Source organism: Myotis yumanensis, unplaced genomic scaffold (genome assembly GCF_028538775.1).
Source record: "Myotis yumanensis isolate MYYU_CA2020_CCGP unplaced genomic scaffold, mMyoYum1.0.hap1 SCAF_12, whole genome shotgun sequence".
Taxonomy (NCBI): Eukaryota; Metazoa; Chordata; class Mammalia; order Chiroptera; family Vespertilionidae; genus Myotis; species Myotis yumanensis.
The window spans coordinates 38254317-38281769 of NW_027223763.1; the positions used below are offsets into that span (position 1 = coordinate 38254317).

Below are 27453 nucleotides of genomic sequence, written 5' to 3' on the forward strand. Positions count from 1 at the left end.
CATTGCTAAGCACTAAAGCTTAAATCTAAAAACATTGCTGTAGGTGAAAGAGGGATGAAGAGAAAACAACCCTCCTTCCCCCAAGTGGAGGCTGGCCGTGAGCAGTCTTAGTAAGACTTCCTATGTGTGGAAAACGCTCCAAATAAATATTTGGCAAGCAACAATTTTATGGAGCTAAAAGGAACCACTCTCAAAATATCAAGATGTGATATTTCAGGGAGATTCTGAAAGCTCCTTTGTGTTTAATATAATTTTTTTAAAACATAACTGAAATCACATTACATGTAGTCTTCCATTTTGTTTACTTCACTTTATAGTAATTTTCCATGGCATTAAGTGTACTATAAGGATATTTCATACCATGTCATGAATGCAAAGAAACATATACTGGAGATTTATGTATTTTTACATTTCATCATAAGTAAGGATATGACAAATAGTGGGCTTAAATGTGAATTCAGATCTTTGATTATCCCTTAAGATATTTTCCAAGAAGTAAAAGAATTTTTGGGGAAGCTTTAACACTCCTTCTTGCAGTATAAGCATGTTTTTCAATATGGTCTCATAAGTATTGAGGATGAATATAAAACAAACAAACAAACAAAAACCCTACTGCCTAGCTCAGTGGCTCAGTTGGTTGGAGCATCATCCTGAACACCAAAAGGTTGTGGGTTCAATTCTCGGTCAGGGCACATACCCAAGTTGCAGTTGATCCCTGGTCGGGGTGCATAAAGGAGACAATTGATTAATATTTCTCTCTCACAATTATTTTTATTGTACTTCAATTTTTCATATTAGCCATTTGTACTTCCCTTATTTCACCTTCTGTGATTTGTTGCAGTCTTTGTTCATTTTACTCTTGGCATCTTCATGCTTTTAACAAATGTATTAGTATAGGGGGATTGAGGGGTAATGGGGAGTGACCACTAGAGTATAGGGGTTTTTTTTGCGGAGGGGGGGGTGATGAAAATGTTCTAAAACTGATTGTGATGGTTATATAAAGAAACCCATTGAATTGTAAACTTTAAATGGGTGAATGGTATGGTATACAAATTTTATCTCGATAAAGCTATTTCTTATTTTATTTTTTAATATTTTTTTATTGTTGATAGTATTACAGATGTCTCACATTTTCCTCCCCTTTACCCCCCTCATCCCAGCCCCTACTCACCAGGTCTTCACTACCCCGATGCCCATGTCCACGGGCTATGTATATAGTACATAAGTTCTTTGTTTTATCTCTTCTCGTCCCCGACCCACCGCACACCCCTGCCCCACAGGGAGGTATGTCCATCTATTTAAAGCTATTTTTTAAATATTAGCATAAATAATTTCCACATTAAGCTACTTATTCTCCCTCTTTCAAACTCTGTTGGCAAATTTTTCAATTCTGGTTGCCTTTTGCTTTCTCATATTCAGAAGATACGTAGATACTTTTAATTAAGTCTATAATCTGTTCCTTAATGAGCACTCCTGTTGCTTTTATTTGGAGATAGTCACCGATATGTTCTTCTAGTTTTCTTGTGTGTGTTTTTTTTCCTAATCCATCTGGATTTTGATGTAAAGTAGAAGGCTATCTTTTCAAAATGTTCTCCAAATAGGTACTTATGATTAAATTTACTCTTTCCTTCCTCACTATGTTCTGATGGTTTCTTTGTAATATTTTATATATATTAACACCTTTCTCTGCATTATTATTGGTCTAAGAGTTCAAATGTTAAATAATAGTACACTTTTAATATTTTTTGAAGTATGGCTTCAAATCTAGTATTGCAAGACTTCGTTAATTCCCTCTTTGGAAGTATTCCTAGCTATTCTTGCACATTGTTTCTTTCAGATGAAATTTAGAACAATTTTATCAACACTTTGAGAATATAACTGGAGGTTTTATGGCCTCAGTCATCTAGTACCTTGAAGAGGGAGCCCTGGCCAGTGTGGCTCAGTTGGTTGGAGTGTCATACTGTGCACTGAAAGGTTGCAGGTTCAATTCCTGGTCAGGGCACATACCTAGGTTGCTGGTTCAATCCCCTTGTGGGTACATACAGGAGGCAAACCATGTTTCTCTCTCTTTCTCTTTCTCTCTGTCTCAAATCAATAAACATATCCTCTGGTGAAGATGAAAAGAGAGAGAGTGAGGGAATCTGTAAGAGTTTCCTGCTCAGTTTGATTCCAGAGCAAAAGGTCAATAATATATTGCAGTAGCATGAAGCTTTGGGTAAAGGTTGCAGAATCTAAGTTGGCTTTAAGGATTTTGGAAAATATTGAGGGAGACTCACAATATCCCTGAGGTATGCTAGTCCATGGTAACTGTAAATGCAAATGTAAATGCAAAAAAAAAAAAAAATTGTGAGCTGGGGTGCAAAGGGATTGAAAAGAAAGCTGAGCCGCGGTCAACTACTATACCCAGGCTGCATTAGCAGGAATTGAGGTGAGAATAGTAGTCAGATTTGGGACTGTAAGGTGCCAAGGAATTACGAGAGTTAATGGCTCGTAGGTCTTATACAAATCAAGAAATTTGAGTCTTAGCTGAATCAAATTTGCCTTCTTTCTTCACTGGCAAGATTAAACTGGTACACGGTGAGGAAGTAAAAAGCAATATACCCTGTGTTAAGAGGGGGTCCATTATAGGGTTAATACCTTGCTTTGTGTGTATATATATATAGTCATTTGATTATACAAACTTTTCAGCTCTGAGTTAACACTTTGGAAGGGGGGTGGGGAGGGTGAGCTTCCAGGTGCAGCCAGGAAAACTTTCACATGGGAGATTTCTTTCTAGCATTCAAGGTGACAGGGGTGGGTCAAGGTGCCCCAGCTGCTTATCAAGTAAATTTAATTCCAAGTAATCAATATGCCACTGTGGGATATCTGAGACAGCCTGTCTTGGACCCCAATACATTTTACAGAGCTTATTGCTATGATGAAAGGGAACATATTCCCATTATATCTTAAAACTTTTTTTTTTACTTAAATATGGGAAAACATAATTTTTTGGATATCTGGAGGTATTTGCTAATTTCATATTAATCCCAAAACAAGATTCCTGAGCTTTTTAGACAATCCTATCATCTACAATAATGAGAACAGTCTTGTCTGATAGTTATAACTCATTCTAGTTTGGGCCTTAATGCATCAAAAAAAAAAATTAAATCAATATTTTGATGACAAGCTCTGAAAACTTTTAAGATAGCACATGTTAAAAAAATTATTTGACAAGCAGGCTTACAAAAGATATGTAAAGCTCTCAAGCTTTGGAGAAAGATCTGAGGTCAATTTTGCTACTTTCTAGGCTGTTTCATCTGAAAAGGGGCTAAATCAGGGTTTTCAAGCAGGTGAGGTGAGAGGACTGTGGAGACAGCGCTCGGTATCTGTGGGGAGGGGCTTCCCTTTTCCCGCTGCTGTGCCCTCCACATGTAAACCACAGCACGTAGCAGATCCTGTGAGTATTTGTGGCCGTTGAGTAGAAAACCTGACTGGAAAACTGCTCTCCTCCCTCAGCAGACAAAGGAAAGCTAGTAATGCCCTAGAACTCAATACTGGCTATTAAACCGCATCCTTCTAACGCCCTTTGTCTAAGTCTTTTTGCATAACCTCTGCTGTATTTCCTACTCTTGTCAGACATTTCTGCCTGGGGAATTAATCTTGTATTTTTTAATCACTACTCACACACAACACCACATCAACTACTAAAGTTAACATTTGAGTGCTGGTAGCTAGTGAAAAAAAGAATAATTTGTGGAGAGGAGGCATTTGCTTTTGGAATGGCTGATTTTAATGGTGGTATATGACAAGTTCCAAATGCATCCAGTCATGCCCACATTAAAAAGAGTAAACTTAACAGTAACCATGTTTACCATGAAACAGTGTTGCATTTATTTTATATTTAACATAATGAGAAATTATTTGTATTTTTCTAAGCAACTGGAAAAATCCAGTTCAATTGATCTTACAAATGAAATAAACTAAAAACATGGCTTTCACGTCCCCAAACAACTACAAAAGAAAACCCATTTATGTTATTTCATTTAAGTGAATTATACTTGACGAATGACACAAATACACATTTAGAGACCAATAACTTTCACATTCACAAGCCTGAGTGGCTGTTTACCATTGTCTGGTAATTGTCTATAAAAGAAAGAAATATTTTTGTCAACTTGTCCTTAATAAGTAATATTGAAACTTCTTGCAATACTTTATTAACTAGAATAATCCTTCTATCAAAAAATTTCAGTTTATTTATGTTCAGGGATTCATTTGTGAATGAGTTATAATAAATTCCTACAGAAGCTCTTAAATGACAGTAAAAAGAAGTTAGTGTTTAATAACTGACATGAAACAATTTAAATAACTTCTTAATCTTTCCCAAAGTACCTGTGTTTTGCCCCTCCTGAATGTAGTATGGGCTTCCTTTGTGTGTGTGTGTGTGTGTGTGTGTGTGTGTGTGTGTGTAGGATTTTTTTCTATTGATTTTTAGAGAAAGTGGGAGGGAGGGGAAGGGGAGGGGGAGGGAGGGAGGGTGGGAGGGAGGGGGAGAGAGAGAGAGAGAAAGAGAGAGAGAGAGAGACATCGATGTGACAGAGATACACAGATTGGTTGCCTCCTACACACGCTCTAACTAGGGCTGGGGATCAAGCCTTCAACGCAGGTACATGCCCCTTAATGGGGAATCAAACCTGTGACTCTTTGGTGAGTAGGCTGTTTCAAACGAACTTTTTGACTCTTTAAATTTTAGCTTGTCATAGGAGTATCAATTTCATTTGCTTTAGGTTAAGCTGAAAGATATGAGTCCTGATAAACAAATTCTACATAATCCCTTTAACAGTCTTTAGTAATAGGGTAATGTTCAGACACATTTCAACAAGTACCATTCTAGAAAGATGAGGTTCCATGGCTACATAAAAGATGGTGGGTCTATAGTTTTAGTGTGGGGTTTGGGAAATGAACTCTAACATCCTATTTTTATATCTGGGGTGAAGAAAAATCCCTTAAAACCTGCCACTTTAAATGTAAATCAGATACAATCACATTACAATAAGTGTTGAGATGAATGATAACTTTGGATGATTGTTAATTTAAAAAACTTTGCCCTAACCGGTTTGGCTCAGTGGATAGAGCGTCGGCCTGCGGACTCAGGGGTCCCAGGTTTGATTCCGGTCAAGGGCACGTACCTTGGTTGCGGGCACATACCCAGTAGGGAGTGTGCAGGAGGCAGCTGATCGATGTTTCTCTCTCATCGATGTTTCTAACTCTATCCCTCTCCCTTCCTCTCTGTGAAAAATCAATAAAATATATTTTTAAAAAACTTTTAAAAATTTACAGTCTTAATAAAATTTTAAAAAATCTATACAATTAAAAGCAAAGGGGACACTATATTAACATTCTATAACTCCAGGAGAGGGTTATATGGTATTCCCTGTACTACTGCTTATTGCTTTTTTAAAAAATTCTCACCTGAAGGTATGTTTATTGATTTTAGAGAGAGAGTTAGGGAAAGAGAAACATCGATGTGAGATGTGCATGCCCTCATCAAACCCACAACCTAAGTATGTGCCCTGACTGGGAATCAAACCTCTTTGGTGCCCTGTACTATTGCTTTTAAATTTCTTATTAATTTGCAAATTTTTGAAATAAAGTTTAAAAAATCCATAAAACAAGACACCATGACTGAAGTAGAAATACAAGACAGACACAAAGTATGCACCACTGAACATCATTGGTTTTAAAGAATGCCCTACTTATAGGTAAAATCTTTCTGCTGAAAGAGAATGGGAGAAACATTTGACATGCATTAAAAGAGCAAACTGGGTTAGAAGGGAACAGGGATGAAACCCCTAGCATATAACACCCTAAGCAATGTTATCGCTTGAGTTTTCCAAATATCAAATCATGCAAAACACAGCTATCCACTGACTTGCATGCTTATAAATGATAAAGGTTTAAAAAACATGAAACTTTTGTTTAGGACAGTCAGTATAACAAACTTCTCCATAAAATGAAAATGTTTTCTAACTTTGAGGAATAAAAATGTTTTCTCAGTTGAAGGCCTGAAAACTGACATTATGAATTTCTCATATATTATTTAAGTTGGCTATGCTTTAAAAATAAAGTACATGGTTTGATTTTTGTTTAAAGTCACATTTCCAGTTAGATCTTTGGCTGAACAGTATCATCTTAGCAAAAGAGCAAGTTTTTTGTTGTTTTTAAATATCTTCATTTACTTTGAGATGAGACAGCAAATAGCAACCTCAAATTATCTGTCTTTTTGGTGAAAAAGTAGAGTAAAAATCATATGCTCTGAGTAATACCAATACTGAAATAATCCGCCTCAAACCTAATGGCCCCTTTCAGATCCCCAGGCCTTCAAGTTCACCGTGTAGTAGACCAACAATACACCTCTTCCTTCCTCATAGGTTCTGAGAGAGAGAAACATACAACCCAAGGGCTAAGAAGCGAACAACAGGCAGGTGACATGAAGAAGCAAGGACAATGAAACCAGTTTCTTTCAAATGGAGACATAGGGGACACTAGGATGCAAGACTCTGGGAGGCTGGATAGAGACAAAGAGCAACAGCCTTCATTTCTGGGGGTAGTGCCGACTGCTGGTTTTTAACCCTCACCGTGGGCCTCAGAAATGGGCAAAATATGACTCCTGCTCCTCCCCCTCCATACCTTTCTGTCTTAGTTCTCTACACTAATTACTGTCAATCGAATCATATACTAGAACTGAGGCAGTACTATGGGGTAATGAAAAGCAAGTTTTTATATAGCTTGATAGCAGGGTCTAGAGATGGCGGAGAGCAGTAGAGAGACAAATATTTTCAAAATTGAGTGTTACTCTGTAGAAACTATCATCATAAACAAAGATATCTTAACTCTTTTAATAACCTAAGATATCTTTTCTAATAATCTAAGATGATTCATAGAATCAACTAAACCAGAAATTGCCAGTTTTTTTGTTTTTAAAAACATACGTACATTGGTAGAAGCAAAAATTACTCGGAAACATTTACATTCAGTCAAGCCCGTTTTTTCCAAGTTCCCTGAGATGACATAGATACAATACACAGCACAATGTTGCAGCAGACAGTAAATTATATTCACAAGAATCATTTACAGTAATGTCAATTTTCTAATTCAACAAATAGAACCTACAAAATAAATTATACCCTCATGATTGGTTGCTGTTATAAATTTATTCAAACTGGGAAGACTGGCATATTTAAAGCTCTCAAAGCAATTTTGGCACAGGTTAAATCTTATTTTGTGAAGTCCCTGAGCTCTTTTAACAGGCTGGTTGTTGCAATGGGCCTCTTCCGGGCCACCTGGGTCACCTCTCCCCACAATGCCTTGCAACTTGCCTTGGCCTCACATTAACTCTAAGTCAAGGTTTAATGCCATAACCTTTCTAACCGGCTGTGCTCTGCAGAGACCATGTGAATTCTCTGACAAGAAGATTTAGAGTCCCTGCTCTAAACCCCTACAGTGTTTCTGATGTTAATTAATAGAGCCGAAGAATCAGATGGGATACATCTCATGTAGCCGCCTTATTATTTCTAAAATTGCCTACAGTAAATGTCAGTGTTTTAACGTCTCCAGGGCTTTAAGCCTCAGATGCTCATCCAAACACTGGATGGCAAAGAGGTCAATGTCCACGTCAAACTTATTGGCAAACAAGTGGTGCTTGCGCAGTATCCAGTTCAAGTCACCTGCTCCAAAAACACACACGGAGCGCACGTGCACCCCGTTGCAGGGTGGGTAGGGTGCGCCCTTGTAAACGTCACCTTCAAAGTACTGCCATTTGACAAACCTAGCAATTGCTTGCATATCGGACATGTCGTACTTATGACTTAAGGACAGTGAGCCAGGGACTTCAGGGATCCTCTGAATAGTGGCCCAGAGATACTCGTCCGGGCTGTATGTGTCTTTCGCCCACTCCATAAACTTCTGGATTTTTTCATTCTCTAGCACGTACTCTACGTACTTCCTGCTGACCACGAAATAGGCACTGCCCGAAAACAGAGGCGTTTCAAGAGGAGGTTGCACTTTGTCAGTCCCCGTATTTGTCAGCTTTCCATCCACCACTTCATAGTGCTTTTTCCACCTTTCTTTTTTATGGGATGGCATTCTCTCCGTCTCTAGGTTGTTTTCTCCCATTAGTGACTTGAGCTTCCTGACAATTTCCAGGTTGGTTTTAATAGGAAAATCCATGCCGCAGAGGTTGATCAGGTACTTCCATCCTGCATCTCTTTTGTGGAGGTCCCGCATACAGTTGAGGTCGGCCTGGACGCGACTCCACGATGCGTACACCACAGTCTCCAGCTGACTGGCCACAAAGACGTTACTGAAACAGGATGCAATGCCAGTCACCGCAGCCAGGAAGGAATCCTCCGATTTCTTGTCCACATGAATGCAATAGAAATTCTGAGGCATGTAGATGGCCCTCAGGAGCCTGTCAAACATTTCAATTTTGTGATGAACCACTATGGAATATGCTATTGGAAACTCTGCCTCTTCTCTGCTAAGAGGTTCTACAATGTATTTGCGTCTCTTGATGAAAGAAGTGCAATCACTAGTCATGTTTATATAGTCATAGGTTGTCCATCGAGGGCGCCTTCCAAATTGCACTGTCAGAATCTCCAGCTTTACCTTTTCAATTTCGGCTACATCACCCTGTAAAACTTTGGTGCAGTTAATATTACTATTAGGATTCTCTCCAACTAGATCCAAATGTTCAATGCTCAGAAATTCGGGCTTTTGATAAATTCTTAAAACAGAGAAGGCAACGAGGGAAAAAACTAGAAACAAGAAGTAGTATTTAGTGGGATAAGAAAAAAGTCTCCTCCTCAGCAACTTCCTTAGCATTTCCAACAACAATCGGGGACTTTCCTTTTTCTAAGGGCAGTCTTCCAGGTTTCCAGCAGTAATGATTTTATCTCTGCCGTGGCCTTGTGAGTTTTCGGTTTGCATTTATCAGAAGTGCGAAGGCATCTTTAAGTGGAGAAGAGCAAGAACTAGAAGAAAACAGAAAGGATACGTGTAAGTACAGTCTTCCATGACATCTTCTCAGGCTCAAAACTGTTCTCTTTGCTATGATGTCAGGTTTTTAAAATAAAAACAGTGAGTCAAGCAAAGGAAAAGGGGTACTGTAATAGAAACCCACAGTCTCTAGTATTAATGCCACGTTGTTTTAAAAAAACAAACAAAAAACCCGAGTATAAGGATGTGCTAAAATATCTTACAATAAGCATTTTACCTCTAAAGTGTAGAACACAGTTGAAGACCTAGGCCAGTGATGGCAAACCTTTTGAGCTCAGCATGTCAGCATTTTGAAAAACCCTAACTTAACTCTGGTGCCAAGTCACATATAGAAATTTTTTGATATTTGCAACCATAGTAAAACAAAGACATATTTTTGATATTTATTTTATATATTTAAATGCCATTTAACTAAGAAAAATCAACCAAAAAAATGAGTTCTCGTGTCATCTCTGACACGCGTGTCATAGGTTCGCCATCACTGACCTAGGCTATACGTACTGAAATCTCCATAGCTGGTGGGTTTTTGATCCTGTGCCAGTTCTAATTAGCACCCCGTACCTTGAAATCATTACTAATCTGGGTTCTTACTGACAGGTCCATTAATGCCCATCAGTTGACATCAACAGGCCCAAATATTTGAAGAGATCAGACCCATTCAGCTCTTCACCAATTTAGGACTGGGGATGCACTTAGGAGATGTTCAAAAATGGCTGTAACTTCTAAGGAAACTTTGAAGGAAAAGCTTGTCAATGGAATTTTCGAACTGGACCAGAAAAGCTCAGCTAAAACCAGGCCACATTTGGAACTGTTTTGGATTGACCTCATTTAGTTCAGTTCTACGCCAGGCATCAAAGGAAGAAAACACTCACCAATTCAAAACAGAGAGACAGGTTTGCATTTCTTGCATTGATTATAACAGGTTATAATAATTAAGACTTTTGGAGAATAAAAGTGGTACACAAATTGTAACTTAGGACAAAATTTATGTCTCTAGTCAAATTCCAGGAATCCAACTTACTTTTTTAAAAAATTGATTTGAGAGAGAGAAGGAGAAGGGGAGTGAGAGACAGAAAAAAACAAAACACACATTGATTTGTTGTTCTAGTTGGCTGTGCATTTGCTGTTGATTCTTACATGTGGCCTGACCAGAGGTCAAACTCGCAACCCTGGCGTATCAGGACGACATTCTAACCAACTGAGCAGCTACCTGGCCAGGCCTAACTCACCTTTAATTATATAAAATGTTTACAAATATTTAAATATTGTTTTATTGTCAAAAATCAATTTTATAACCTGGCAATTCATTCTATAACTAAGTGCTACTATTCTAACAAAGAAAACCAAATACCATCAAGTACCTCCATACCAGATTTATAGAGATTTTAAAACTTATTTTCAACACCAGAATTGGCACTAGAACTTTTAAATACTTAATTAGGAAATAAATTGTGAGTATTAATCATACAAATAAAAATAAATAATTGACAATTATTAGTATAATGTTACAATAAGTGCTTATATATTTTTTTTTCTTTTTTACCATTTATAATTAAGGAAAGTGTGACTCATTTAGTTCTTTGATTCAGGTAACATTCTCACGCATGTAGAGTGCCTCTCATGCAGTCAGTTTTCTTAATTCTACCAGGCATCCGGCAATGGTTATGTCCCATGAGGCTTTAAAAAAATCTGTGAAATGAAGAGGGAAAAGCGTGAAGGGATGTAATGCACACATAAGTATACAGACACTCAGGAAGCATGCTGATGAACTAATCCTACAAATTCACTATTTTTCCCCCCTCAAAATTATGGCTGGCTGACTTCTCATTTTAACATTTCCTTCTCTCTAGTCTTATTTTTCTAGTGCTATGTTTGTGGCTTGCTAAAGGTTTGAAAACACCCCACAATTTAGTTCAAGTACTTTCAATGAAAACTCTAGTAGTATGTCCCAAAGTGTGTGTCAAGGAATTGTTTGATCGTCCAATATGATTGGAAAATCCAACATATCCTATCCCACTGTGAAGATACCCAATGCTCACTGGCTCATTAAAGACAGTCCTGCAATTGAATTAGCTGATTTCCTCATCTTCTTCCAACTATCTTGTCCACCACCCTACTCCAAACCTCTACTAGAAAGCAAGCACTGGGAAATCCTGGTAAAATACATAACCATCTCAATCATTAAAACTTCAGATTCCTAAACAGGTTATTCCTTTAAGCAAGTCCTGCTCCTTATTGGTTCAAGGCATTTTAAGAAATCTCTGTCTAATCATTAGGAGACCTCTAAGCTAACTGAACAGAGACTTAAATGGCCTCACACAACAAAGAATATAGAGTTTAGAAAATTAACTCAGGAGAGCCACTACACATACAAACGGCAACAACACCAAACCCCAGGTACAACAGGGGTAGAAGTCTGATTTCTAGAGTTGACACATTATAAAATGTCTACTTTCAACAACAAAAATTACAAGGCACATAAAGAAACATGAGCCCTAGCTGTTTTGGCTCAGTGGATAGAGTGTCGGCTTGCAGACTGAAGGGTCCCAGGTTTGATTCCAGTCAATGGCACATGCCTGGGTTGTGAGCTCAATCCCCAGTAGGGGGAGTGCAGGAGGGCAGTCAATCAATGATTCTCTCTCATTATTGATGTTTCTATCTTTCCCTCTCCCTTTCTCTCTGAAATCAATAAAAATATATTTTAAAAAAAGAAAGAAACATAAACTCTGGCCACACAAGAAAAAAGCAGTAATAAAACCTGTCCCTGAGAAAGCCCAGAGGTTGGACAGATGAAAGACTTTAAGTTGGCTATTATAAATATGTTCAGAGAATTAAAAAAAAAAAAAACACCTAAAAGTATGAGAACAATATTTAACCAAATTGAGAATATCAATAAAAAGATAGAAATTACTTAAAAAGAACCAATAGAAATCTGGAATTGTAAGTACAATAACTGGCCCTGGCTGGTGTGGCTCAGTTGGTTAAGTGTCATCCCATGCACCAAAAGGTCACTGGTTCGATTCCCAGTCAGGGCACATGCCCAGATTGAGGGCTCAATCCCCGGTCAGTGTGTGTGCAGGAGGCAACTGATTGATGTTTCTCTCTCACATCGATTTCATAAAGAACATAGATCCCTTGAAGAATATGGGGTGAGAATAGTCAATGAGGCCAATGATTGAAGAATAAGAACCACTCTAAATACAAAAGCTCATAAATTCTGAAAGAGTAAGAAAAATACACACACCAAGTCTTCCTTACCAACAGTCTACTTCAGGACTTGGCAACTGTCTTAGTGAGTGCCCTGGAGAAAATCCTGCACTAGAACACCCGTGCCTCTCCTGAAAGAGAAGACTTCCTTGTGAATCCTGCCATGAGTATTTTTTAAGTAGAAAATCACAACCTAAGAAGAAATGGCGGAAGAAAATAATTTCACTAAAGAAAAGAAGGGAAACCAGTACCTAAAGGCAGTGGTTCTTAATTCGTGGCTTTTTGAAATTAAAACCAAGCAGCACAAGAATACTAAGTTCTATAAATACTGAAAATAAACTCTGCTTTTTTATAATGCTAGTAACAAGGAAAGCTAGTCCAGGAAGGGGACGAGAAGAAAAGTATCAAATGCACCTGAGATAACTACGGTCACTAGAAGCGTTCTATAAAGTGGACAGCTCCAATCAGTCAGCCTTAGGGTGCAGTTGAGTACTCACTGGAGTGGGAGGACAGACAAAATGACCTTGGAAAAGTGAGAGAAGAGGCAGCAAGTAAAATCTGAGAAGCAGATGGATGAAAGGCAACTGATTAAACAGACCTGAGAATCCCAGGCTTAACAGTAAGGAAAGAAAGAGCCAGCTCTGTTTATGCTACAGGATCTTCAAAAGGTTCAGGGAAATGTTGGCACAGATACCAGTGGGGATTGGGAGTGTTGTGGGGTGGTGTGTGTGTGTGTGTGTGTGTGTGTGTGTGTGTGTGTGTGTTGAAGAGTATTGACTGGCAGCTGTTTAGAAAACAACTGGGTGTCTGCCACAAACCTGACAGAGACCCAGCATTTAGCTTCTGCAGAGGTTCTCCAGGCTGGGGCACGGCAAGCATAACGGAGAGCAGGGTTCCCAATCAGGAAACAGTGGAACTGAGCGAACCCAAGGACAAAGACAATGACTATTGAAATCTCATTCCCTATTTCCAGCTATCAGCCCCTAGAACGTAGGCAGTCAAGCCAACACAGAAATCTATTTACTAGGGAATCCAACAAGGTCGAGACTTAAACATGTTGCTTACGTTAGGAATTCCCCAAAAAATGTTCAAAGGAAACAGACCGTGCACAGGAAAAAGAAAACTAATAATATTCTCAGATGAGAAAAGAGCCAGGCTGGTGTGGCTCAATTAGGTTTCCAGGAGGGATGGGGAGAAATAAACCATATAAAAAGGATTTGAAGCAGAAAATGTCTTCATGTTTCATAAAAATCAACCACAGAGGCCAGATAATGGATCAATGCCTTCAAAGTGCTGAAGGCAATTGAATTCCAGATAAGAATTCTTAGAACCATATAACTACTAAATAAATTTAGGGTTAAGTAAAAACATTTTAAGACAGGCAAGGTCTCAAAATATTTCACTTTATGCACCCTTTCTCAGGAAGATACTGGAGCATGAGCTCCATCAAAACTAAAGTATAAATCAAGAAAGGGGAAAATACTAGAATCAGAAAGGGTATCTACCATAAGAAGAAGAAAAGGAAACCCTAGGGTGATAGTAAAGGAGCATCCTAGGCTGTGGCAGGCCATCAGACAACCACAGCAGGCTGGAGCAGATCAGAGGGCCCTGGGAGCAGTATCTCCAAGAAGATGAAACTGACGGAGATAAACATGAAGCACTGATTTAAACAGCTGGCAGAGTTTGGGGGTGAATTTGTAATAAATACACTAGAAACAAAGCAAATGAAGGGGGTTGCGGAGATAACTATTGACTCCAAAAAAATCTACGGTCTTTTCCTGATCTAAAATTTCATGGTTTGAAATGGCTAAGGTGTTACTTTCTATATCAGTAAATTCTAGTTATGATTATGAGAGAAACTAAGATTTACTATATGCACATAACAAGCACATTATACTCCGTGGCTTAGCTCTGAAGAACATCAGTCTTTTTGTTGTTGTTGTTGTTAATCCTCACCCAAGAATATTTTTCCATTGTGTTTTTTTTGTTTTTGTTTTTTAGAGAGAGTAGAAGGGAAGCAGAAAGGCAGAGAGGAAGAAACACTGATGTAAGAGAGACACATCGATTGGTTGCCTCCCACACGTGCCCCAACCAGGGTCAGGGATAGAACCTGCAACCTAGTTATGTGCCCTTAACCGGAAACGAACCTAGGACCCTTCAATCTGCAGGCCAATGCTCTATCCACTAAGCAAACTGGCTAGGGTGAGCATCAGTCTTAATAATGTAAATAGTGCCTTTCCCATCAAGATTCATAAACCATATTAGGGCACAGAGCAATGGGAAAGATGGGTGTGGAAAGAAAAGGGTTGTATACTTTGCATCACATAACTGGGCATGGGGATGTTTTGAATTGCTGCTCCAAGCGAAAGGCCTCTTTCTAATTTTATTTCACCACCTCCCGTCTTCAACAGCTCAAAATGGCGAGGATCAGACAGAAAAAACAAAGTGGAGGAAAACAGTACAAGTCAGTACAGGATTGTTTTCACGGAGATAAGCATATGAGATATGTGTAAGAGAAGTTCAAGAACCACTGATGATCAAATCTAGATTTCAGCTTGGAAGAGGTAAGAAACATTAGAAGACCTTACAATGTAAAAAACTGAAAGCTATAGATGTTTTCAAAATAAAAATCTACATGATTAGTACATGTCTCTATATTTTAAAATGAACCAATTCTAAAAGATGATATTCATCACAGTCACACACTTACTAGTTTAATTTAGAGAAATACCACCATACAGAGAAGAAAATGAAAGAAATGTTTAAAGAAATGAGCTACATGTGGCTCGTACTATATTTTTCATAATTCCTTTTTTAATAATAAAAAGAAGCCAAAGCAGGAAGAGGGAGGTAGGAGGGAATAATATATATTTTGTTATATGTTAGTATGACATAACATATTCAGAACCTGAAGAGAGGAATTGAACATATTTATAGGACTACACATACACACATACATACCTCTAAGAACAATCAATCAGGATTTTCCTGTTCAGCCTCTCATTATACCTGAGCTTCTAGACAAGAAGCAAGATAGGAAGGGCTCTGCGCGAATTAGCTTTAACCTTTATGAAAGTTAAAGCTGGCAGATATACTGTCAACTGTAAGGAAAGGGGTAGAATTCAAAATCATAAACTCTTCTCAACAATTCCCATCAAAGTTATTCTGGTTTAAGTCCAAACAAAGGTATTAGAAGAATAATTTTCTCCACCAATTGCCTAATTCCCCCTTTTTTAAAAAAGTAGAAGTATTCTTTCTTTAAAAAGTACAGCCCTGGCTGGTTTGGCTCAGTGGATAGAGCATCGGCCTGCGAACTGAAAGGTCCCGGGTTCGATTCTAGTCAAGGGCGCATGCCTGGGTTGCGGGCTCAATCCCCACTGGGGTGCTTGCGGGAGGCAACCAATCAATGGTTCTCTCTCATCATTGATGTTTCTATTTCTCTCTCCCTCTTCCTTTCTCTCTGAAATCAATAAAAATATATATTTTTTAAAAAGTACATAGGCATGTGCACACACATATACGTACACATCCGTGTGTCTGCACAGGAATGCATAGACAAAGGTGGATGGTTACATCAGGGTCCACGACCCATTGCCCTAATGCAGCAGGAAGCGTGGTCTAAGTTAGGTCAGTTGGCCGTTAGTCCCACTGAACACTCTTCCAGGGCTCAATTTCACTGACTCTCCAAGGACTATTGTTCTGTGGCCCAGAGGCTGCTGTGACTGGAGCAAAATACCCACTTACTGTGCTTGATGCCAAAGCCACGCAAATACCTCAGAGGATCCTGACTCAAATGCTACCCAAAACAGACCAAGGGAGAGAGCAGGGAGCACCTCAGATACCAAAACAACCCCTTGCCATTCAGGGTGGTCTTTCCACCATCTGGACCTCCATGGCCTCACCTCGTCTGGGGGTACTTGGTCTCTGTTCCCATCCACTGGGTTGCCATGCCAGGAGGATAGTGTGACTATCCTTGGTGACTCCCTGTGGTGAACTGCCTGACATTTCTGAGGTCTCCCATTGAAACAAAACCAAGACCCCAACCATGCTGGCCCCTCCGGACTGGCCAGGAAAAGCCCTTGGGTTCCTCATAACTTAGCACCATGGTTAAAAATACCAGGCTTCACAGTTTAGGCCATTATGTCCTCAAATTCATTCCAGAGTTTTCTTGGGCTCCAGCCAAGGACATATTGGCAATAGGGGGTCTTCTATAACCAGCACAAAAAGGGGGCTTTCTCCATGAAATCAGGTATTACAGCTAAAGCTAGATGGTGTGATGAAGGGAGAGGATGGCCCAAACCATGTCTCCCTTCTTCAGACCCTCACATCCCAGAGCCAGGCACAGAATGTGGCACAGATAATTGTTGAATGAATAAGTCTCTTTCTATGTTCCTCTGCTAAAAACTAAACATTTGTCCTCTCTCCCTTTGAATGTCAGAGAAGAATTGTTTCTGGTTCTCTACACTTGCAGCAAGGAGTAGCCTATTTAGAGAGTGGGATCTATTTAAAGATGAAATGATTAAGTGATTTTTTTTTTAAAAAGCCCAAGCCCCTCAAACACAAAGAATATAATCGAGGAAATTACATCAAAATTTTGAAAGCTAGAAGTGTGAATGGTCACTGGCTTGGCGACCTCATAAAGCCAAATCCTAAAGCAGGGAAAGCTTTACAATTTACAGCACAAAAGTACAAACCCAAATTATAGCTTCCACTCCCTCCTCCCCAACAACAATCACCGCCCTCCTCCAAAGGCTCTGAAGTTGGCAGCACAATTCTTCTGGAAGCAGCGGTAAAGTGGTGTTAAAAACTAATGACTGGTTAAAAGTTCTATTTAAGAGGCAGTTAAAACTCCCAGGCCCCTCCCCTATTCATCAAAACCAATTAAATACCCTTCCTGGCCCCAGCAGAAGACTGGAAAATGTAAAACAGAGGACATCCAACCTGGAGGGCACAAGGCACAGCTGAGAGCAGGAGTACAGACCTGAAAACCGGGGAATTAAGTCAAACTTACTTGTTCCAGAATATTGGCAGGCAGGCCTATTCTTCCCAGGCTTATGCCTCAGAAAATAGAGAACTGCCAGCTATCCAAGAATTAGCTCATGACCCAAAAGAGATGGAAACAAACAGAAAAGTACACACACATAAAACTAGGGAGGGTATCAGTTAACTGTTTCTATGCAATCAACCACAATCCTTAGTGACTTAACTTATTTCTCACCGCACATGCACTCTAATTGCAGCCCCGGTCCCCGGGCATGTGCCCTGACCAGGAATCAAACAGGCAACCTTTTGGTGCATGAGATGATGTTCAACCGACTGAACCACACCAGCCAGGGCTATTTCTCACCACTTTTAGAGTTGGTTGGGCAGTATTTCTGATTTCACTTGGGCTCACCTAGGCAGCTGCATTCAGATGGAGGACTGTCTAGATTGGAGGGTTCAATATGGCTCATCTACACCTGGTACTGGATGTCAGCTGGGATGCCCCTCATCCTCCCATAGACTAGACCAGCTCCTTTACAAGACAGCCTCCGGGCAGCATTCCAAGAAAACGAACAGCAGCTCCAAAGCCTAGTAAGGCCTAAGGTCTAGAAAATGCACAACACCCCTGTCATATTCTATTAGTTACAGAAAGCCACCAGACCAGTCACAATTCAAAAGGAAACAAGGTACTAGATAGGAAGAGAAGCTAAGTCATATTGTTAAGGAACATATATACTATAATGGGAGGAATTTGGACCCATTAAACATTCTATTACATGGAGAAATTAGGATCAAGCAAAGAGTTGAAAAGTTTCAACAACCAAATCCTACATTATCTGCAGAGACATAAGATAAACTATTACAGCCATGAAAATAGAACACTATGAAAAAGAAACAGAGAACAAAAAATGAGTTTTTAGAGATCAAAAATATGATAACTGAAATGAAGACACCCAATTGAAGAATTAGAAATTAAAGTTGTTAAAGCTCCAAGAAAGAAGAGCAAAAAGGCAAACAAAATGAAAATTATAGGATTAATACAGGAGATCAATCTATATATATATATAAAGAGCCAGGGTCCATCACATCCAAACCGACCTAAGGCTTGACCTAATGCCCAGGCTGTGCGAGCAGCAGGCTCTGGCTGGTGGGGATGTGTGGCAGCAAAGCCAAGGCCGGGGGAGGCAGGGCCGGCACTCACACTCACTCACAACCGCACACACGCACAGACACACACAGCACCCACCAGCTCACAGCCTTTTCTCCCTTTCTTTCCCTCCCTCCCAGATCACTCTTGGAGCCTCTCTCAGAATGAGGCCCCAGGTGGGCAGAGGGTGGAGCTGCCCCCACTGCCCCCACCCCCCCAGCCAGGAAAGAGGAAGAGGGAGAGATGGAGGCAGGGAGGCCTGGAGGACTGCTGAGAAAAACAAAGAGGGAGAGACTGGGGTGGAGAGAAGGAAACAAAATAGCAATATTAAAATATTTCCTCTAATTAATTCCCTTTTAATGTGCACCGGGCCACTAGTATTCAAATAACAGGGAAAGAAGCAAACAAAGGGGAAAATTCATCAAAGAAAGACTTGATGGAAATGAAGAACACAGGTTTCAGATTGAAAGAGCCCTACTGGTGTCCATCACAATAGATTAAAAACAATCTTAACCAAGAAAATATCTAGTGATATTCCAGAACACTGAGCAAAAGAAGATCCTACATGCTTCTAAGAGATGATGCTAATAAATCCAAAGGATCAAAAACTTTAAATGGAATTAGGCTTCTTAACAGCAACCTTGACAACTATATTTAAATAGCTTAATAAAATAGAACAAAATGTAACATCTGCCCTCTCTTTGGAATGCCAGAGAGTTCAAAATTGAGCTTAAAATTCTGAGGGTAAACTATTTCAACCTAGAGTTCATTTCCTAAATCAAGCTAGCTACGTTTCAAGTGTTCAATAGCCACATGTGACTAGGGGCTTCAGGATTGAACAGCATAGCCCTTGAGGTGACCATTTTTAACTTTTTAAATTTTTAAAATTGAAGCAGTACAAATGTCTTTATATTGGATTCTTTTGATGGGACTCCATTTTTCTTGATGGCTGCATTGTGTTAGACATTACTGTTGTATTAGAGAACATGCATTGGACACTTTAAAGGTAATTTTAATACTGCACTAACAATTTTTATACTGCTTACATAGGAAAATGATAAAAATTTGAATATACTGGATTAAATATTAAAATAAATTTTATGGTTCTTAATACCCTGTACCTAATTTTAAGTTAGATGAAATTAAGTTAAACTAGGTTTCACCTGTGTGGTCACACGCAAAAGGAAAAAAAAGGGGGGGGCGGGAGTGGTTCTCCATGTCTGAATTAATGGCATGAAAAGGTCCAGATAATTTTTTTTCATTTACTTATTACACTACTTTGGGACAAAATGTTGAGTAATTAACTTTCGTATTTCATTCATTGCTGGAAATAGTACTCATTTCTTTCTGTTCTGGTGGTTTTTCTTCCCCTGGGGGAACAACCAGAGACACCAGTAGCTGACAGCCTGGGAAAGAAACTGAAACCTACCATTTCTGCCTACAGACTTGGCAGGAAAGATGAATTACAAAATATACCCCAATTGCCCTGGCCAAGTAGCTCAGTTGGTTAGAGCATCACCCAGATACACCAAGGTCACGGGTTCAATCCCTGGTCAGGGCACATACAAGAAGCAACCAATGAATACATAAATAAGTGGAACAACAAATTGATATCTTTTTCTCTGCCCTCCTCTCACTTCTCTAAAATCAATAAACAACAACAAAAATACACCACAGAGTGGAAGGCTGTAAGTCCATCCAGAGGAAAAGAAAGGACCCAAGAAGACTTCCTCAATTACAATTGACCCAAATCTTTTTAAAAGGGGTAGGAAACAGGAGAGAAATGCATTCACCACTTTCTGTGCTTGCTTAGGAAGTGGAAGCTTGAAGCAAAGGAAGTCTGAAAGGGAAATGAGATTGTGATGTGCAGAAAAAGCAATTTTAAAAACATGAGAAAGATGAGTAAGAGACAATTACAGATAATGTTTGCCACTCATGTTCCATAACCCAAAGACCTCCTTTCCCATTGTATTGTAGCACTAAGTCTGTTTCTCAATACCATGAACCACAACAGTGAATAGCTTTCTAAGCACTGTGGAAAGAAAGGCAAGATTTCAGAAAAGAAATCAGAAGAGTGATGATAAGCATCCCCAATGTGTGCACTGAAGCTGTATTTTTAACATGTTGACATCTGTCAGTTCAAATGTGTTATACACAGTGTTTGTGGCCTTGGCTGACATGAACCTATTCTGTAAGGTTTGCTTATCAACTAATGACTTAGTGACCAAATTGTGCAGTATCTTGTGCATTCTGAATTTTAAAAGTTTTTACTATGCATTATATAAAATTTACCACTGTATGAGTGGAAATTAAGACTTTATGCAGTTTTTATATGTTGTAATAGTGCTTCAAATAAACCACTTCTACAAATAAAAAATGATTAAAATGCTCCCCTATAATAAAGTGCCCCACCTCATCCTTAGCTCAGAATGCCATAATCTCATTTTCCCTTTCTGTCTTTGAACCTCTTATGAATGTGGGGTCTTTAACTCCCTCATGTATGTGGGTTTCCCATACATACACATGTAATTAAATTTGTTCATTTTCTCTTGTTATTCTGTCTTCTATTTAATTATTAGACCAGCAGGAAGACCCCTGAAGGGTTGAAGAATATTTCTTCCTTCCCACATTGGAGAATGTAATTTTTTCTTACACTGACATTTTTAAAAATTGATAGGTATTTAATGCACTGATACAATATGTGTTCATTACTATGTGGTGTTTATTTTTTTCTATTTTCTTAAAAGATGATATTAAATTGATGGTGCAGCCCAGCCAGTGTGGCTCAATGGTTGAGTGTTGACCTATGAACCAGGAGGTCATGGTTTGATTCCCAGTCCAGGCTCATGCCCAGGTTGCAGGCTCGAGCCCCAATGTGGGGGGTGTGCAGAAGGCAGCCAATCAATGATTCTCTTGCTGATGTTTCTGTCTTTCTCTTCCTCTCTGAAATCAATAATATATTTTTTAAAACTTTGGTGCTGTTATAATCAAAGTTATCTCAAAATTAAGGAAATTGTGAATGTTAGTAGTTAGCATGTATTTTGCCAAGCATTTTATATACATTTTCTCTTTAATTCACACAACCCTGTGAGTAGATACTTTCATTCCCACTTAGTAGAGGAGCTGAGAAACTGAGGCTTTAGCTGCTTTGAAAATGGTCGTTTGCTCCAGTTTACTAGCAGCAAAGAAGTAGGGTGGAGTTCAACCCAGGGCTGACTCTCCAGGGGACCGAGGGAACAGAGCAGTCTCACTTTCTGGCCAAGAACAACACTGGGTCCGGTTATTAACACCTTTGAATTATACCTCACCCTACCTCACAACCTTTCAAGGAGCCTCAGCACCTTCTAAATTTTCCTGAGGGTATAAATATGACACTGTCCTGAAGGCTTCAGCCCTAAAATACATCATGGCAACCACTTCAACTCTCAGAGAACCATTTGTGATCTGAGCTCTGAATGTTAACCTTTAAGAAGCTTCACTTGAGTGGCAAACTTCGTCATTTTCATCTTATCTAAATTACACTTAAGCATACTTGCTGAATTTAAAATAAGGGCCTAAGCCAAGAATGAAGGAATTCTCTGTCATGACATGAAAAAAAGGTTCTTGAGATGAAACGTCATTCGGAGATGAGCGGTATTTCAGTCTGTACAGAACAAAACAAAACAAGCCAACTATAAATGTGCACTGGAAAAATCTGAGAAGCACACACCCTAAACTATCTAGTGACCTTTTTATTTGGTGGGGGAGGGAGCAGGCATTTATTCAAACATATCTGTACTGTGTGCAATTTTAATTTTCACTTCAGGAATTCTTTTAAATTGCAAATTGAGACAAAATGGCCCCAATGTTCCAACATAAGCTCCAGTTAAATATGTTTGCAAAGCCTTCAAGATTATTTTTAAACAAAGGAAAAGTCACTTACAGCCCTACATCATTTCCATGTGCCTTGCTGATGTCTACCCAGGGACACTGCTGGCTTACATTTGTGCTCAGGTATAACAGCTGCAGGGATTCCGTTTCCTATTTTCCCTTTAATCAGTATCAAAATCTCTTTTTTTTTTTTTTTTTTTGGCCAAAATTAGTTTGTGCCTCATGGTTGGATATTAAGGGTATTTCAAAATTATACTGTTATAAACGTGAGCTATGAACACTTTTAGCTTTGTTTTTTTTTTTTGTCTTTTTAAAGGATTTCCTTGGAATTCCCAGGAAAGGGATTCTTGGATCAAAACCTCTAAATTTCTAGGCTCTTGATTGCCTTCCAAATGGACTATTCTTATACTGCCACCAATCATGTTTGAGTACCATTTCCTCTACATTTGGTATATAATTACCTTAATTACATACTACATATGCATATACTGTATAATTATTTTCATCAATATTGCAACAGTAAAATGGCGCATCACTGAGGTTTCATTCTGTGTTTTGTTTTTACCAATGGCTCAATATTTTCTCTTCAGAATGTTTACATGTAAGAGGTAAGAGGGTTTGGTAGCAATGATTTCAGCTCTAGAACCAGATTGCCCAGGTCAAAAACTGGCACCATCATCCACAAACTCAGACCTCTCTCCAAGCTTCAGCTTCTTTACTGGTTAAAAATTTAATTAATCAATTTAAGTGTTTTAATTGGGATAGGGATCATACATACTGCTGTTTTTATAAAAAAATAAGTCAGCCAATGTGTAATGTGGTTACACTGTATTTGTCACATAAGGAGCCCAAAGGAACATTAGCAATTTATTCCTTATTATTGATTGATTTTAGAGAAAGAGAGGGAGAAAGAGAAAGAAACATTGAACCTAGCCATTGTGACTTGGTGGTTGAACCAGAGATCGTGGTTCAATTCCTGGTCAAGGTACACACCCAGGTTGGGGGCTTGATCTCCCAGAAGGGGGCATGCAAGAGGCAGCCAACTGATGATGTTTCTTTCTCATCGATGTTTCTATCTCTCTATTCCTCTCCCTTCCTCTCTCTAAAAATCAGTAAAAACATATTTTAAAAAAATATGTTATGCATTCATTGATTGCTTCTTGTATGTGCCCTGACCAGGGATCGAACCCGCAACCTTGGTATATCAGGACAATGCTCTAATCAACTGTTTCATTATTGTTTATATCTTTTCTTGTCTGGACTTGGTTCAAATCTTCAGTTCATGTCTAAATGTAACCTTTTCAGACCCCCCAAATCAGAAACTGTCTTTCAAGTTTACTAACAAATACCTGTCTCTACCCAATTTAATTCCACAACAAGCATCTCTTGTACAAAACAGAATCCTAGGTTCTGGGGTTAAAACAGTCATAAGTAACGCATCTCCCAATACCAAGGAATTCACACAATGGGTATTTGCTGAGCCTTCTGGGAGAAATCAGGGGCTTGGTCAGTATAGTTAGTTATTTTTAGAACAATGCATCCACTGTAGAGCAGAAAGGAACTTTGGAGGGCACCTAGTCCTGCTAGAAACACCAGCTCTGGGGCTGTTACTAGGTTGTGGGGGTGGGATGGACTCTGATCCAATATTACCAGAAATGTGATCATAAAGAAAGACAGGACTCTGGGCCTCTTATTTTTTAGCCTTTAAGTAAGGCTCCCTGTGAATGTTTAAAGACAGGGACATGGTATTCAGCATTTCTCAAAGTTATTTGATCAAGAAAATATTTTAGAGAGGAGTATATTACCAGCTCGTAAGGGAAAACTCCATCTGGTCCCAAGTCCCTCTCTCCTCTTTAACTCAAGAGGAAGCTGGGGCCCAGGGGTGTAAGTGCTCTTCTAAGGGTCAACTTCCAGAGCCTGGAACTTCACCCTGTCAGAATGTGTCCCTTCACACTGTACTGCATTGCCTCAACGCAATTCTTTTTTTTTTTTTGAGAAAGTGGGGGAGGGGGGTTGTTTGGTGGGCCACCCAAAGAACCCCAGACAAGAAATCTGACAATCCTTTGTGGTCAATATAATCAAAGAAAAAAAATCTGTATGAGTCAAACGTGAAATCTAATGTATGTTCTCTATATATATTTACACTTTATTTTTAACCCCTTCCAAAAAACCGTATGACTGAGCATGATCAATCTACCTTGTAAGGCAGATTTTCTCTGTGTTGCAAAATCACACCCACCATCAAACGCTGGTCTCCTTCCTAATGGATCCAGTTTGGCACCAAGGACAACCCTCAGAATGGTCGGAAATGTCTATTGATACCAAGCAAGGTGTTTATGTTGAAGGCACTCACTTTGACCTGTCCTCGTATTTTAAAATCCTGTATTTTTACAGCCATGTCTCCTACTTTCAGGGGATTCAAAGGTTCTTTGAGAAAAGACAATCAAAACAACACTGTCAGGTTGTCTATAATGTGCTTATAAAATAGTTCAGCATAACCAGTAAGATGCGTGCAGGGTTTCATATACGCCCTGGGGGCTGCGGAGGCTAAGAGCCCAAACAGGATCACATTCCTGGGACCGCAGCACTCCAGGTGCATCTACTGCTGTGCATGTGCCTCAGGCATTTTCTCTGCAAACCAGAGGTTTTGTTTAATTAGCAGGAGTGTTACAACTGGATCTCCCTAGGTGAGTTTGATGACTTTGATTAGTTTAACAGATGTGCGAAAAGAATGAAGGAAGATGAGATCAGGGTGCTCCATCTATGTGGATGGGTTGGGGACATTCTAGAGGCACATCCTGAACTTACATCAAAAGAACAAACAAATCTGGCAAATCCAATAGCCTGCGAAGATGCCCTAGGTGCATGCCTGGGTCCAGCTGCTGATTCCAGAAAAGGCATGTTTATTTGTCTCCAGCCCAATGGTCAGCTGACTCTTGTCACTGGAATGATGACAAATGTGCCTCTAGTGAACCTTTTGTAGGAGATGCAGAGCTTCTAGGCCAGTGATGGCGAACCTTTTGGGCTCGGCATGTCAGCATTTTGAAAAACCCTAACTTAACTCTGGTGCCGTGTCACATTTTTTGATATTTGCAACCATAGTAAAACAAAGATTTATATTTTTTATATTTATTTTATATAGTTAAATGCCATTTAACAAAGAAAAATCAGCCAAAAAAATGAGTTCGCGTGTTACCTCTGACACGCGTGTCATAGGTTCGCCATCACTGCCCTAGGGGCTTTGATGTACATCTGAGAGGTAAGCTCTCAGTTAAGCATTACTGCCGTTAGTTTTCAAGTGCAAGGTCAAAAGTGGGAAATAATTGTAGAAAAGATGGTGAGAGGATTCAGGTGTATAGAGCTGAGCTGTTTTTACAACACTTCTGACACCAATTCAATCCTGTCACTAACTACCCAGAGTTAGCACAGACCCCAGATTAAGGGATCAGTCACATAAGGCTGTCCCTTTCAGACGTCAACTGCAAATGAGTGCACATTACCCTCCTTCAGGTTAGAAAAATATGCTAGCACAGCTAGGACTCCTGAAAACACTTTACGTACTAATGCCAGTTTATTAGAAAGAATTTTACTCGGGAACAGCCAGTGGGAGAGCCACAAAGGGCAAGGTACTGAGGAAGAAGCACAGGCTTCCATGCCCTCTCATGGCACATCACGCCTTGAGGTGTTCATCAACCCAGAAGCTCTCCAAGTGTGACTGTTAAGAGTTTTTATAACCCAATTTCTAGGCACCTCCTTCCCGTTCCAGAGGTCAGTGTGCAGGTTGGTGGGTAGGGCTGAAAGTTCCAAGTCTCTGGTCTGGTGGCCAACCCCAACCTGAGGTTCCCTAGGGGCCCCCACACCGAAGTCACCTCATTAGCATAAACTCAGGTGTGGAAAGGAGCTCCTTTATGAGTAACAAGGCGTTCCTATCAATCACTCAGGAAATTCCAAGGCTTAGCAGCTCTGTGTCAGGAACCAGGACAAAGACCAAATATTTCACAAGGGCTAAGCCTAGTAGCAATCTACATCATTCCTAAGACTTTCCAAGGTGCCTACCACAATGTTTGGCACTAGAAAATGTTTCATAAATACTGGCTGACGAAACATTTGACTTGGCACACAAACATGCCAAACTCACCAGATGCTTTTCGTCTGCTCCTTCAGAGAAAAGAGAAGTCCTTGAAATTCTGGTCCCCAAATCTAAGACCTCTTTACTCATCCTTTCTCTCCCTCTTTCCACCAAAGACCCATGCCCCCACCTGAATTCTGGAATCCATCCGCTTTCACCTTCTCTGAAACCTGGACCTGTTGTTTATTTCTCACTCTCTACCAGAAACTTCCCAGCAGCATTAGGATATGTTCAACTCTCTCCAATCTCAAGTCAGGTAAAAAATGTCCTCCCTATCCTGCATGCATATTTGCCTTCCAAGTAGCCTTAACCAGCTTCTCCTCCTCCAAACACAACACTCTTACTTTCTGGGCCAGCCTCTTTCTCTCCTCATCTGACACCCCAATTTGGATAATCTCTTTGTATAGGCATGATTATTTTTATGCAACAGCTCTCCAACATGTATTTCCACCAGTTGCCTTCTCCTTGATTCCACTTGGGTGTCTCAGAAGCAAACATGTCCAAATGGAATTATCTCCCTCCCCCACCTCTTGGCAACCTGCTCCTCCTCCACTGTTCTCTAACACTATAAATGGTTTCACCATTCTGTCCCACTCAGTTCTTTATGCAAGAAACTTTTGAATCATCCTTGTTCTTCCTTCCATCATCTATAGCCAAATAACCACTACCTTCTCACTGAGTTTAACTACAAGCTCAGTCTCTCTCTGCCCTTGACAGGTTCAGCATCACTGCATCATCCCTGGGTGACAGCAAAACCTTGCACTATTTGCCCCCACCCCATCCCCGCCATGGTCCTGTGTGATTTCATAGGCTATGCCTGTGCAGGTGACTGGCTCAGGGGGCTAGAGCCTTTGGCCTGGCCTACCCGGGACCAAGCAGGACATCTTTTCTAACTGGTCCACCAGGAAGGGAGGCCTTTTCCTAGTTTGCACAAAAGCACCGTGTATGCCAACAGGACCTCCCCCACCAAACCCTTCTCCCCACAGCAACGATGATCACTTACAAAACCCAAACCTAATCGTCTCATCTCCCATGTAAAATCCTTCAACTGGGTTCCCACTATCTTTTCATTAAAGTCCAA

General features: G+C 39.8%; 1 protein-coding gene across 2 annotated transcripts in view; it reads right to left on the reverse strand.

Annotated features, from left to right (window-relative positions):
- Positions 1-3759: 3759 nt before the first annotated feature.
- Positions 3760-27453, reverse strand: part of GCNT1 (glucosaminyl (N-acetyl) transferase 1) — a 28357-nt gene continuing 4663 nt past the window's right edge. Inside the window, exons 1-3 of one of the 2 annotated variants that reach the window (XM_070431472.1) lie at positions 15205-15284; positions 10580-10725; positions 3760-9011 (exon numbers count right to left, since the gene is read on the reverse strand). In XM_070431472.1, the coding sequence (XP_070287573.1) occupies positions 7576-8862 (1287 nt within the window). In that variant the 5' untranslated portion in view covers positions 8863-9011; positions 10580-10725; positions 15205-15284 and the 3' untranslated portion in view covers positions 3760-7575. Of the gene's footprint in view, positions 9012-10579; positions 10726-15204; positions 15285-27453 lie in introns of those variants that run through there. The other variant, XM_070431471.1, reaches the window with a different exon arrangement.